General features: G+C 40.0%; 1 protein-coding gene across 2 annotated transcripts; it reads left to right on the top strand.

The window, feature by feature from the left end:
* Positions 1–2832: 2832 nt before the first annotated feature.
* On the top strand, positions 2833–12020 carry mef2b (myocyte enhancer factor 2b). Of its 2 annotated transcripts, none has more exons than XM_034147513.1 (9): positions 2833–2999; positions 6825–6910; positions 8057–8260; positions 8452–8580; positions 8866–9055; positions 10009–10157; positions 10268–10382; positions 10996–11089; positions 11596–12020. In XM_034147513.1, exons 2-9 carry the CDS (start codon positions 6857–6859, stop codon positions 11906–11908), a joined length of 1248 nt encoding a protein of 415 aa, XP_034003404.1. In that variant the 5' UTR covers positions 2833–2999; positions 6825–6856; the 3' UTR covers positions 11909–12020. The 2 variants fall into 2 exon arrangements, with proteins under 2 accessions (XP_034003404.1, XP_034003405.1); XM_034147514.1 differs by having other exon boundaries at positions 2837–2904; positions 11596–11908.
* Positions 12021–15129: the final 3109 nt, after the last annotated feature.

Below are 15129 nucleotides of genomic sequence, written 5' to 3'. Positions count from 1 at the left end.
AAATGGACTTGACACGGAAAGTTCTCAAAGGCACCTTTCCACATCTCTGCTTTAGGGCTTTTGTATGTATTATTAATTTTAAGTAACTGGTTGTTATTCCTTCCTTCAGCTTGATGGAGCTCTCACTTGTTTAGAGTAAATGTACGAAGATACATGCGTAAACAGCACACTGAGGAAAGGTATAATTTCCCCTAAGCTGCGGGTAATTATTGCTGTATTTACAGATATGGGTTGGCACTATTCCCTGTTGGATTGATGGGGCCCACGCAGGTGAATCCTGGAGGTGAAGGCTGCAGCAGTCTGCAGGGATGTTGCTAAGTATTGCATCATGATGCTCAGTTTAGGTAGCCTCTTGGGAAAGTGTGTGTGTTTGCGCGTACATTAGCTCTACATGTGTCTCTGTTTTTTTTCACTGTGCGTGTGAGAGAGCTGTTATCCACACTTAAACAGATGATCTGTATTAGCACATTTGTCGCTATATTATTTTTAGGAGCACATTGTGTCGCATCCCAAAAATAGTCAATAATGCAGCTCATGCAGTGATTCAGTTATTAATATATCTATTAAGCTGACAGTGTGTCTGTTTTCCAATAATGTCTTGGTGTGTAATTGTCTCAGCTTTGGTGGGCTTTTTATTCCTCCTTTTTTGACTTTACACTGTGACCCCACTGCATTTCTTTATTCATACACAGGAAAAGCTAATAAACACATAATAAAATCAAGGTGGACTATGCATCAGTTAGGGCACAAACCACTCAAACAGAAATGTGGTAGCCTGTACAACAGTTGTGTTCATGGTTAGGCCCTGTGTTTAGTAGGTAAACACAATAGTCAAACCTGTACGATATAGTGCATTGTAATATTGCAGCCTTGCCCCCCTTTGAAGCTCATGTTAAGTGTATGCCGAGACATCAGAGTCGTTGAATTCACTTTTGGTTGTATTGGGGCTCTAACTTGGGGTGGTGTTGTAATGAATTATAGTCTAATCCAGTAGTGTATGTTCAGAGGTGGCTAAATCACATAATTAGTTTCAGTTTACAGCTTTATTTGTGTTCAGTTTATTTACCTGATGAAACTGAGAGACTAAACACACGTCACCTCAATAATCTGTAGGGATTTGGTGAATTGCCTGAGGACATTTTAGTGGAGTGACTGTTTGACAATATATGTGAACCTTCCTCCCTCGTAGAAGGTCTATTATGCCAGAAGGCCACTCTGATATGGGCTACTTTGACGGACACATGTTTTTTCTGCATTTTCATCATTATGATCCATTGATCTATTCTAGACTCTATGCATTACATTAATGTACACAATAAACATTATTTTGTATTACAGCTGACTTTTATTCCATATGTTATTCCTCTATTTCATTCCATTGCAATGTAAATACTGTAATAATTTACTGTTATATTTTACTATATATTTTTAATTATTTTTAATATTTGTCTAGTCCTCTACCTGTGTTAAATTCCTCGTACGTGTAAACCTACCATAAACCTGGTTATGATTCTGATTAATGTGCACCAACTTAAATCTTCCCATTCAGAAAGTGTTTTGGAACAATCTGTTGCCAATCAACTGCTTTGATTCTCTAACTTAACTGGGACTTTCAGATTGTTAAATTAGTAAACGAGAAAAAAGGTTCTGTTGCATCAAAATTACATTCATTTTCTGTCTTTTCACATCATTCACATAACAGCAAGCATGGCAAGGATCGTAGCCTCAACCTGGGTCCATTCACTTTCATCTGCAGACACTAAACACCATGTAATCTCATTCTATAGGCTATATCCTTTAATCACCAACACCTAAAAGACACAAAATGTCCTCTTGAATTTAGAAACCGTTGTTGAATTAGGAAATTAGGAAAGAGAGCTTCCCCCCAATCCTAAATAATGTTTAAGGATTGATTTTATTTAAGACGTTTTGAAGCTTTATAAGGAAATCAACTATGTCAACTAGTGGTTTCCAAAATGCGGTCATGGAGCCTCTGACAGTCAAATAGGGAGCTTCTGTTCCTGTCAGCCAGTCGTATTTTAATTGCACATTTACATTTTTCATGCATGTCTTTACAAACAATTTTACTGTATGTGGTTTTGCAGACATTTTTACACCTTTCCTTTAAACAGTAGGAAACAAAGACATAGCAAATCACAATACAACAGGACTTTCAACTGGGGCCCACTTTCAGAATCAGAATCAGAATCAGAATATATTTATTGTCATCATACAAACGTATAGTATGATGACAATAAAGATATTTATATCATTTATTTTTCATCTCTCAATGCAATAATAAAAATAGACACAAATACATTTAAAAAAGTGTTAAAAGGATGCATCAATGACAATAAAATGCAATACAATTAAATGTGTACATATTCACATGTGCAAAACTGCACAAATGTGGATATAGCTGTGTGTTCATAAATTGATGCTAAAAGTAACCAAAGATGCTAACAAAATAGCCACACATGTTTTTTTTATATTTGTGGTCACCTCTTCACCATCCAGTGATTACATTATTATTCTCTAAACCTTTTTTTGTTTAAAGAGGCTAATCGGGACACAATCTTACCAAATGTTTACTCTCTGCTCTGCAACACGGATCTTATTATCCACAGCTTTATAAAACCCGGAGTGTGTGTATGTACAGTAGGTGTAACTTCTGCTGTGAACTCGCTGTCAGCCTGCAGTGAGTGCTGGTGCTTCTGGAGGAGCAGGGGGGCGGAGGGAGTGTCCAATGGCGGGCGGAGGAGGCGGAGGAGGCGGGGAGAGATGACAGCGAGAGGCGGGCTGCAGCAGCCAGCTGTTGGAGAGCAGCTGAACCATCCGCTACTACTGCACCAGGTGATTTTATCTCTGCATCAGCGCAAGACCACAACACAAGACAACACTTCAGTAAGACATTTTATTTTATTTTCGACTTTTCCTTTTTGTTTTGTCTCGAGCCAGTGGGGGAATCTCCGAGGTGAACAAGAGGAGATCGATAGCAGGTGAGAAAAGATGTTTTTCTGCTTCTTTATTAAAGCTTGTGCGTTTAGTTTGCTAGGATTTCTGTTATTCAATCTTCCACTGTGCACATATTTATGCAATATATGGGTAAAGTTACCTGTTGCTGTGTATTTGAAAGCAGCGTATAGATGAGGCTATATTAGACAGGGATGCTTGGCAACTCAGAGACAGACAGGCTATTCTTAAACGGTCTATTTTGAATGACGTCAGCAATTTATCAGGCCTAATTATCCAGTATCACTTTTTATGCTATGTATTTTTACAGTTTTTATTTTGAGCGTTAAAAAGCCTGCCTTGCATACTGAATTCTTTGTTAATAGAGACATCTTCCATCTTTCTCATCCCTTCAACCTGTTGCCTTTCCAATCACTTCACTGATCACTTCAAAATATACATGGATTATTGTTATGTTTTGAGTGTGATATCGTTCAAAAATATCACTTTTTGAATTTCCTTTATTGTCTGTCTGTGTTTCACTCAAATGAGCAGACGTTACGTTTCCTTCTGTCAGTTCCCTTTAAGGTGTGGTTCATCTTCAGTGGAACAACTTTTAAAAGTCATGAAAACATTTTTTTCTTTCTATTCATAGAAAGATCCAATGTTCTGCTTGGTACTATTGCTATTCTGGTAATATCAAGGCAATTCAATTATCTGCTGGTAAAATTAGACAAATATTTCCTCACCATTACTCAGCAAAGACCCAATGAGTGCATGAACTGTCTGACCCTGAAGATGACACACATAGAGAAACACACGTTATTGACTTATCATTATATATTGATGCTTTAATAAAAAATGATATTCCTTAGCTTTGAACTAAACACTCAGTAGTAAAAGAAGAGTTACACTATTGGCTTATTATTATTATAGTATGTGTCCGTTTTGATTTGTCACAACCTTTGGTAATTGGCTATTCTGACATGAGTTTGGCAGGAATTCTGTATTGTTTCATGTGAAATTAGGTTCCAGTTTTAGTCCTGGTTTCACATTTTATCAGTTTAACACGGGACTGTGATGTGACTAACACAGGCATGACTAAAATGACTTAAGCAGAAGAACCAAGACTTGGTTATGTGTCATACACACAAATGTTGCTGCTGCAGAGTTCATTATATCGCTGTAGCGCAGCAGTCAAACAGTTTCTGCTTTGATTGCTTTCATTGTATGATCAATACACATATGAAACAAATATTTCACAGCAGCAGCAGGAACACAGCGGTTCACAAACACGCTTAGAGTGTTAACTACATTTTTTATTGTTGCTGTTTTTTTACTTTTTTTACACTTCAACAACTAAACTCCAAATATTCCTTTGTGATGGACAAAATGTGATTGGCACTTATAGGAATCTGCTTTTCTATCATAAGCCATTAGCTCCTTAATCTGCGTACACGTGCACGCATGTTTTTGAAACATTATCAAGCCATCATGCCCTAAATGACTCATGGAAAGAAAACCGTTGAAGCAGAACCCCCAATACTCTACAAATGCCCGACTTATTTCCCTTCTCATTGATGCGTACAGTTCACTGCAGCAAGAAAACCCACCAGTGCAATGCATTAACGTGATCTGATTAAACCTATTAAAGTGATCATGTCTGTTGATGCACAAGCGTTTAGTTTTTTTTGCATGTGCGTTGTTGTCCCAGTGAGTTCCCCGGTGATCAGCCAGAAGCTCCCAGGGTGTGAAGCTGCAGGGCGACTGTGTGCTGCTGTGTGTCTGAGCTCAGTTTTTTCCACTCTCTCGCCTCTGGGAAGGCGTCTGACAAAGGTCTTATCTATCCCTATAGAGGCCTGAGACCCAGGGGCAAGTGTTCATTTGTGCAATTATTGCACAATTACAGGACACAAAGCGATTCTGTTTTACATCCATGTCTTATCATAGCACTAGCTGACATGTTTTAGAAAAGAAAGATCTGATACTTCTTTCACTTTCCAAATATTTTCAGGGATGACACGATCAGGTGTTGACCTTAGATATAAAGGTCACAGACAGAAGGTGTGTTTGGTGCATTCACAGACCTCAAACGACAGTTGTGCTGCGGGAAATCATCCAGAATTAGCTGATGTGTGAGGCTCAGCCAGTCCTTTTCCTGCCTGTCTCGACCTTTAGGCCTTCGACAAACCTACTAAACCACATACGTTCTATAGCTAACTCCACAGCGTTTGGCTGGAAGTGTAGCTATATTTATACAGCTAGTCATGTGTTTTAACGGGGCTGTGATCGTGGTCGTTTGGATGTATCTGAGAGGAGAGGAACTTTCTGTAAAACCCCTGAGATAAAGATCTTTCTGCCCTGTTTAGAACACATGTCCCACTTCCCTCTCTTCTCACCATGAGCAGGCCTTGATATGAGGATAAATTGTCTCATGTCTGAGAGACAGACCTTGTGTGACTTTAATTTTTTTTTAGTGTGGCTGAAAGTGTTAGGAAGTCCAACCAATACTGTTTGTTGTGGTCCTTTCATTATAAGTTAGAGCCATTTGTCCTCAGCGTGCCTTGTTTTACCGTCCAGACAGCGCCAATGATGGGTTTATCTGCTGCTGTCAGTGTTGAGGTGTGTCTGGTCTCTGCCGCAAATTCAGCACAGTGGATAATGCAGGACTTTATAAGGTAATAATTAGGGCAAAGAGGTGGATTCCTCTCAAAAATGCCCCAGATGCCTGTGTGGCAAGCTTACATTGAGGGACAGCGTGCACTTGAGGGGTCGTGGGAACACAGGAGCCATATCCGCTCAGGCACCATCAGGAGGGACAGGGGACTAAATATAGAGAAGTCCAATACATGTTCAGTATTAGGGGGAAAACCAGTGAAAACTGCTCTGGGCTTTGGAGAAGCACTGTCAGGTCAGAGGAGTCAGACCACCACTTAGCGTAGTCGTATTACTAACAGTAGCGTGCACAAGTAATCCAGACAGCTTATTCAAATATGCATTTAAGTTTAGTGTTTATGATTTAGCATCAATGTTTTATGGCTGTCTCCCATAATGCAAACAATTTCAGAGAAAACTAAATGCTGAGTTTACATTTCTCTATAGTGTCCAGCTCTATACGGTCCTACAGGGGCAGGGACAGGAGCGGGGGTTTTTAGACCAAGAAAAAAAAGGAAAAACAGCGGTTGTGCGTTTAAAAAATGGACATTCTCAAGCCAACCACAGACCATCCATGTCTTTGCCTTCTGCTTGTTTTTTTCTGACCATGCATGAGAGAGGAGTGGGTGGTTTTTAGCTTCAGCCATCATTCAAAAACACACCGTTTTCTTTTTACTGTTTGGTTTTAGCTATTGCCTGCTGAACCTTTAAAAGGAGCTGTGGACTGTATTTTTAACCCTGTCTCTTGGGGCTGTGCGGTGCAGTGGAGTCGTGCTGCTGGCCCAGGGGTAACCCAGACTGCGGGGGTGTCAGACTGTGTGGACTGCTGGCCCGGCAAGGTCCGCTCTAACTTTAGACCGCATCGCCTCATGGTGGTATAAATAAACACCCTGCCCTTACCACGGGGAAAGGGACTTGAGTCGCTTAAAACAAATGAATGCCACTTTCTCACAAGAATGTTATGACATGTATTATGGCTTATTGTATTTTCAAAATGTAGATGCATACATGCAGAAGAATAAACAGTTAGTTCAATTGCCATTGCGTTCAAAATGCAATGTAATGTAATGTTCAAATGTTAACCTCAAGAAATCCTTTTAACATAAGGATTTTTTTGTGTTGTGTTTGAAATCAGATGTATTTGTTGATGTTAAATGCAGATGAACAATAACATATTTCTTTCTGCTACTCTAACATTGTCATGTTTTATTTTACAGGTGTCAAAGTGTGCAGCAGAACGGTAGAAAAAATGGGAAGAAAGAAAATACAAATTTCTCGTATTCTGGACCAGAGAAATAGACAGGTGGGCATTATTTCATTTATCATAAGATGTTCTTTATATGTACGTATGTACAAAGTTTGCCTGCGACAGTAATATTTTTAGCGGGTGATTTCAAGGCGTGTTCAGACAGCTGTAAATACATTCTTGCACATTTAAAAATAATAGCAATTCAGGAATGCACTTCTTCTGTTTTTGTTCTGTTGCATTATGTCCTGTTTTTTGTATGTAGCACATGTTCCTATGATCCTTGATTAAATGAATTAGTTCCTAATAGTGCAAAGAGGGTGCAGGAGCTGGAACAATCAGATGGGATGATGCAACATTTTACAATTTTTACAGCATGCATGCTCTAACTTGCATATTGAGGCTCATATTAAAGTCAATTTGGTTTTAATGCAACATTGGGTGAAGAATTAGAACTGCACATTTCCTGTACATTTCACCACAGACTGAGGTAATGTCGGTAATGTCGCGATGTGACAGAAAATATCATATCATAGACGTGGCCTGTTCATATGTTCATTAGTATATATCGAACACACACAATGAATCAGTGTAGACAAGGAGAATATTTTATTAAATATTGCCCAGAGTACTGGCAAATACAATATGTTTATCTGATCTTCAGGACTGAAGGTCTTTTGGTGATATGGATAGTTTATTGGGGATTAATTTGTTCTTATCTGTATTAAGGCTCTGATGATAGACAGTTGCTGTATGCTGTACAGATTGTAAACCCTTCATGGACAAACTTGTGATTTTAGGCACTATAAATATACCCACTTGTCAACACCTTCAGTATTTGCTAGCAATCAGTTTGGATTTTTGTGTTTGGCTTTTCCATTTAAAAAAGCAAACTTGCTGTTTTAACTATAATAATAAAAAAAGATCACATGCATTAATCTTACAAGACTTATTATCTGGCAGCAAATCCAAGTTGTACAAAAATATTATTATTATGATTTAATTTGTCCATTCTGCTCCAACCCACTCTGGCTCTATTTATTATTAATTCCTGCAGAAATATTTAAGCACGTGCGTACTAAATTATTTAGACAATTTGACTTGAATTGATTTAACAACCTACATTTGACATCTTCCTCTTAATGTTTAGTAATTGGCTGAAGTTAAAGGGAATATGACCCCAACCACTGTGTGTTTTTGTAGGTGACTTTCACCAAGCGTAAGTTTGGTCTGATGAAGAAGGCGTACGAGCTGAGTGTGCTGTGTGACTGTGAGATCGCCCTGATCATCTTCAACAGCACCAACCGTCTGTTCCAGTACGCCAGCACAGACATGGACAAAGTGCTTCTCAAGTACACGGAGTACAGCGAGCCGCACGAGAGTCGCACCAACACGGACATACTGGAGGTACTGTGCTATTAAAGGAGATGACGGAGAAGCATGATTCAATACAAAATAATACATTGGTTCAGAGCAGGGAGCTTTAACATTACATTCAGGTTTCAAATTCATACAAAAATCCTTTATATGTTACCTTTCTAAGCCTTCCTGATAACATTGTGGGTAATTTTCCACACGCACTTTCTCTTCTGTTTCAGACTCTGCGCAGGAAAGGCCTCGGTCTGGAAGCCTCAGAGCTGGAGAGTGAGGAGAGCATGCAGGTGGCTGCAGACAGATATCCTCTCAGCGAGGGCATGGATCTCTCTGTGGCTCGCCAACGCTTCTATGTCAGTCCACACACACTTCTGCTATTGCACATTCACCACAAACACACACACACACACACACACACACACACACACACACACACACACACACACACACACACACACACACACACATGCTGAGGTGATCTGTGGTTGAAGTGAATTCTTATAATTTTAATGAAATAAAAAAGGTAAAACGTTAAAATGTCCAAAGACACAATAAGATATTGACACTTTTCCTAATTTTTGGACAGGTTTTTGATCTTAATTCTTTGGCTGTTTTGATACATGGTTGTTATTCTCCAGGCTCCGTCGCTCCTCTCCCCGGAGGCCCAGTTTCTGGTGTCTGCAGGCTGTGAGAACGGCTTTCCTAACTCCTCTGGATCCGGCATGGCGTCCCACAGACCCTCTGGCTTTAAATCTCTGGGCTGCAGACCGGGCGCTGCCAGTCCTGCTGTGCCGCACGCACACACTGCATTCATGTCTCCACACTCAGGTGAGCAGAGTGCTATGTAACATTACAGAATGATTTGAATAACAAGGTTGAAGATTTGAAGGACAACCAAATGATTACATTTCCTCAATGTGTTTAATGCAATTATACTCATTTACAATTCCACAATCTTACTTCTTTGTGACTGACTGATTAAAGAGTTTAATTACAAAATTAAATGCAAATTATGTGAAAAATGTGGGGGAAAATAAAATTCTCAAATGAAACAAAAAAAAAATTCTATATAAAAAAATTGCAGTTCACAGCTATTGATTTTCAAATTGTCAATATCTAACTTAATAATAAAATGTTTAACATATTATCATTTTCACCAAAAAAGTAGATCATTGATTTAAAGCTCCTTGTTCAAAACTTGCTGTACAATTCTTATGTGAGCTGTCAAACACTGCACAGCTGGCTGGGATCACACAGGAAGTGTGCGTGTTTGAGTGTGTGTATGCGCACTAATCCACACGTGCAGTTGGTCTGTTTTATGAAACTGGCCCTACACCAGCGGCTGCAACCAGTTCTGTAGTTTCTGTACAGAACGTATCACACCTGCCAGTCATTACAGCCTCTTTTAATACTAACACCCATAGCTAACACCGTGATTCACATTAGACACCGATCCTAACAGCCTTTGTGTTTTAAGATGTATTATTTCTGTTTATTTTAATATATGACACTGATTTCTGCGATTGCTTAGATTAAATGGATTCTGTCAAGTCATCAATGCACTAATAATATATTCAAATGTTAACATAAGCCTTAGTCTTATAAAAGACCAGATACCAATTTTAAGCTCAAACTAAAAGAAGAAGTTCATTTTTATCACACTTTTGGTGACAGGAACAGAGCGGGGGGGAAGAATGTATAACAGAGAATAAATTATTCTTCTGTGAGTGAAACAAGATCACATCTCTTTTCACTTCCTGCTCCTTTCTTTCGCTGTGTAGGTATCGGCTACTCCGTGTTCTCCCATGGTAACCTGAATCGAGCTTTGGACATGAAGAGCCCTCCTCCTGTGAACCTGGGCAGTGACAACCTGCGGGGGGATGCTGCTAACGTGGGGCTGGGGGCCACGAGAGCTAACCATAACTCTCCTGTAAGAAGCTGTTACTATCCAGCCTGCACTTACAGTAAAAGTGTCATGCTGTCACTCTCCCCACAAACTTGAGATTCTTGGTTTGACTCTTCTCTTTCCCTGTTGGTCAGAGGGGGGTCTTGTACCAGGGCCTGCACAGCGGCAGCTCCATGGTAGCCATGGGCAAGGCAGGCCTGCTGGGTCACAGTTTGGGAGGGTATGGCCTCCCTTCTCCGGGGGTCTCTGGTACGTCTTCTATGAATCACCTATTCTATGGTGGTTGCTTTAATTGGTTAGCTTAGCATAAACACTGTAAACAGGGGAATCAGCTAGCCTGGATCTGTCCAAAAGATACAAAATCTGCCTACCAGCACATATACAAAATATAAAAGTGGTGGTTTTACCAAAAGTTGTGGTTTTAGGAGTTTTGTGCAGGACTATTCTTTATCGGCTGCTGTGAGCTCTTCAAATCTCCGCTTGTTGACACCAAACTTCACAGTGATTTCACCAACCAGAAGTTACTACATTCGTCCAAATAAAATAAATGTTCCTGCGCATAACCGCAGATCGAATTGATTAAACAATTGATTTAATTGAAAAATATATATATAATAATTACCAGGTTGTGCACATTCTAAACTACAGAATTCCCCATGTTCCAGTATTTATGCCAATCTAAGATAACCTGCTAAGTGTCAATCTTCTCTTCTGACTCTCTACAAACCTGTATTTCCTTAAACGTTGAAACATTTTCTTATAGTGAAAATATACTATCCTGTCATTCACTGATCTTGGTTTATTATAATCCATGCCTGTGTCCTCCTTTTCATCACCTTTTAATTCCTACCTCTCTTTTCAGAGTACAGCCAACCTGGTTTTTATCACTCCGTCAGTCTGCAGCGAGGATCAGTGAACCCCTGGCAGTCGCCTCAGGAGCCCCATATAAACCCAGGGTGAGGATATTAATGCATGATATGGTACCTCTCTGACTCTGAGGATAAAATATGGCAGGAGGTTGAATCGGCACACTGTCCTTTTTGCTCTGATAAAGATTTTTTATTTACTTGTTTTCTGTCCAATGTTTTGATCAATCAGATCATCATTCTTGTGCAAAATTACACAAACATCACATTTAATATACACATCTCAATATGATGTCAATCATCAGCCCAAGGCAACCATACAGTATGTAGGAATAAGTAATCATACAAAAATGCTTTCTGCTGTGACCACACAATGGTAAACAATATGGCCACCAGTAAGACAGAGTAAAAAAAGTGAAAAACATATGAAAAAAACCACATGATCAAAATAAATTAATAAAAGAAATATAGGGCGGTAAATAGGAAAATTAAAATTAAAATGCAATAAATTGTCATCAAGCTGCATCTGATACATTTAAGACAATTGCAGAATCGATGTTTCAACTCTGACATTTGTTGTGTCTTGTTGTTTCCAGGATGTCCAGTGGGGGGTGCTCCTTCCCCTCTCAGTCTTGCGCCTCCACCTCTCCACATCAGCCCTCCCTCAACCTCAGCATCAAGTTGGAGCGCAGCTCTCCGGAGCACATGTCCTCACCCACCTCCCCTCCTCTGCACCACCTCAGGCAGCACTCTCCAATCAGCAACCCCGATTCAGTTCGCCAAACCCCTCAAGAAGCCCGGCCGGCCAATGATACGAAGGAGTTTCCCAAAGCCGGATACCCACAAGATGGAGAGGAAGGAGGGCAGCCGCTCAGGCAGTTAGAGATAAGTGATGGGTGGCAGAGATAGCTATCTGCTGTCTAACACCATCTCCCATCCAATCAGCTATCTTTCATCACACACACACACACAGACACACACACACACACACACACACACACACACACACACACACACACACACACACACACACACACACACTCACACTCACACTCACACTCACACACACACGATCACTCACACACACACACACACACTCTCTCTCTCTCTCTCTCTCTCTCACACACACACACACACACACGATCACTCACACACACACACACACACTCTCTCTCTCTCTCTCTCTCTCTCTCTCTCTCTCTCTCTCACACACACACACACACACACACACACACACACACACACACACACACACACACACACACACACACACACACACACACACACGCACACACACAGATATCACCCAGAAGGTAGCGAGGTGGGGTCGATGTGTCCCCTTCATCCCAGAGAGGACCCGCTTCTCTTTGTCTCCTCACTCAGAGCTGGTCTCTCCGGGCCGATGGAGAATCTTTTTTTCTGCGTCACTTGATTGATGCCACGAGGAGACAGATGCATACAGACATTTTGCTTTTGGTTTGGTTAGTTTTAGTTTTCTGTGTGGAGCTAATGTGAATCAAAAATATATTATTTTTTTTGGTTTTCTGTGACTTTGTTGAAGTTAGCTTCAGCGGGACCAGCTGAGTTTACTCCAAAACTGTGTTTGACTGAAGCTGGGTGTGAGAATTGGAAATTAGCTGTAAAATTACACAGCACTGCCTTCATGTAATTATTTCAGGCAAAAGCATTAGAGAAATGATTCATCACAGTAGCCAGAAGAAACAACTTAGTCTGTGTAAAATATATCTTTACACCTTATGCCCCTCTTGTATAAGCTTTAATGTTTGCGCTTTTAACCCAAAATCACTGACATGGTCACCCGACAGAAAAACTGTTCACCCATTACTTCAGCCTTGACCTCTTTTTTTAAATACACAGGGACATTTTAAGGGATGATGACAATAAGTATGTTTCAAACAATTCTTACAATCTCATTCGCACACTAAAATTGTTTATGAAATTGTCCCTCCAGTATGGATGTTAAAAATTCCATTTTTATTGATATTCTAATATAAGAAACGAGAGCAAAAACTATCTATTTTAACTGCAGTCTACAATTTGACCAATTGGCGGCTGCAGAGATCTGAAGACAGAAATCACATGCAGGTATTGCTTCAAATATAAACCTATCCTTACTCTGGTTGTCTCTCAGGGACTTAAATTATGTTTTCCTTGAGTTTAAAAATGGTCTATGTTAGTTTTTGAGACTGTAAATGTGAATAAGCTACGTTTTAGTTGTATTTTCCTCCAAATAATTCTAGTTTTATACTATAACCTCACCCCATCAATGGAATAATGGCAATCTACTTCAAATAAAGACCAAAGTGTTTAAATAGTGTCCCTATGGATTACAATCAAATGCTGCAGCAGCCAAAGACATCATGTGTTTATCTATATTGGGTCTAATTTAATTAAAGTAAGTAATGTTCACTGAAGGGCTATATTTAGTTACTGCCTATAGTTAATATTATTGAGCTGTGATATTTACAAATATATAATGAATGAGTTTTTTTTTATTATTGAGGTATGTTTGTTGTCATTTTATCTGTAAAATTACTTTGCACTGTATTTTTGTGCACTGGATTTATGTGTGTTATAGTTTTGTTCTGCAAATGAAAAAATATACTCAGAACTTTGGTTTGAATGGATTTCCAGTTACTGTCCACAAGGGGTCGTCTTATTTCCACGATTTAGATTTGAATGAGAAAGTGCAAAGCAGAGACTACCAGCCTAAAGTATAGGCAATTCATTATCTAACGAATCTCTTTGACAAGACACAGGTTCAGTGGTTCACCGTAAAGACATTTAACAAAAACATCATGACAAACTGTGCACGATTTATTGGTGGAGGTCTCCAAGTTCGAGAGAGCTGCTGTGGAATTAGTCCTTTAAAAAATGTATGTGGATAAATATCAGCATGAAGAACCAAATGATCAGTATTCTGATGTTTGCCGAATGCCTCTAATAGAACAAAAACAACAATACAATGCAGGAAAAATACAACAAATATGTTTATTTGACATTTGTAGTGAATCTTTTTAAAATAAAAATGGTTTGATTTGTACGTTTAACCTGCTTTTTGTCTTCAAAGGGAATTCGTGTTTATCATCTCTCCTCTCCCCTAAAAATGGGACTCTGTTGTCACCGTTTTCATTTAATCTGAGGACACATAAAACACCATCCACTGTGTGGCTATCAAGCTTTCATGTGTCCATTTATTTAGTGGCACTCACCTCAGTTCCATCTTCTGAACACACACACACACTCCCTCCTTATCATGTCAGGCTGCTCAGCACGCAGCCCTGGAACGAGAGGAACAAGAATGGACAACTTAAAAGCCTGGAGACCTTTATGTCTTCAAATGAAATACATTGGGCACAAAGAGGCTCGTTTCCACAGCTGGATGTCTCACAGTCCCCCTGCCAGACTGTTTCCTTACGGAGCATTTCAGCGACCAGCAGAGAGGAGCCTCCTCCGTGTCTCCTCCCCAAAGGATAGAGGCTCTCACTGGGGTCATGTCTGGTCTGCTCCCCTGAGACCAGGCTGGCCCGGTCTGTAGGGCATGTCTGTGTCCCTCACACACACACACACAAGGCACACAAATCCTGGTTTCTATAGCAACCACAGTTATGGCTGCCTGACTTGGCCCGCTGCAGTCCTCAGACTGAGGGGGCCTGAGGCCACATAATTAATGTGATTATATAGATATGTCAATCTTGTCACCTCTCAGTACATCAGGCAGCAGAGGCTCACACACGCACGCACACACGCACACGCACGCACGCACGCACGCACGCACGCACGCGCACACACACACACACACACACACACACACACACACACACACACACACACACACACACACACACACACACACACACAGGCACTGCTGTGCAAGCATCCTTTCAGTATGACTCGCTCAAACTAGTCGTTAACCTTAAAAATAAATAAGAAAAATATTTCCTTTAATTTTTTGGATGTTAAGGAAAAGTAAATACCAATGATGCAGAAGATCCCAATGCTAATCTCAAACTGTACTCCTCAACGGGGGTTTAATGTAAGGAAGTACATGAGAAAAGAATTTACTCAAGTTTACTATCTGTTGGTAGTACTTCATTGAGCATATACTT

Source organism: Trematomus bernacchii, unplaced genomic scaffold (genome assembly GCF_902827165.1).
Source record: "Trematomus bernacchii unplaced genomic scaffold, fTreBer1.1, whole genome shotgun sequence".
NCBI lineage: Eukaryota > Metazoa > Chordata > Actinopteri > Perciformes > Nototheniidae > Trematomus > Trematomus bernacchii.
This window is presented reverse-complemented; position numbering and strand designations above follow the sequence as displayed.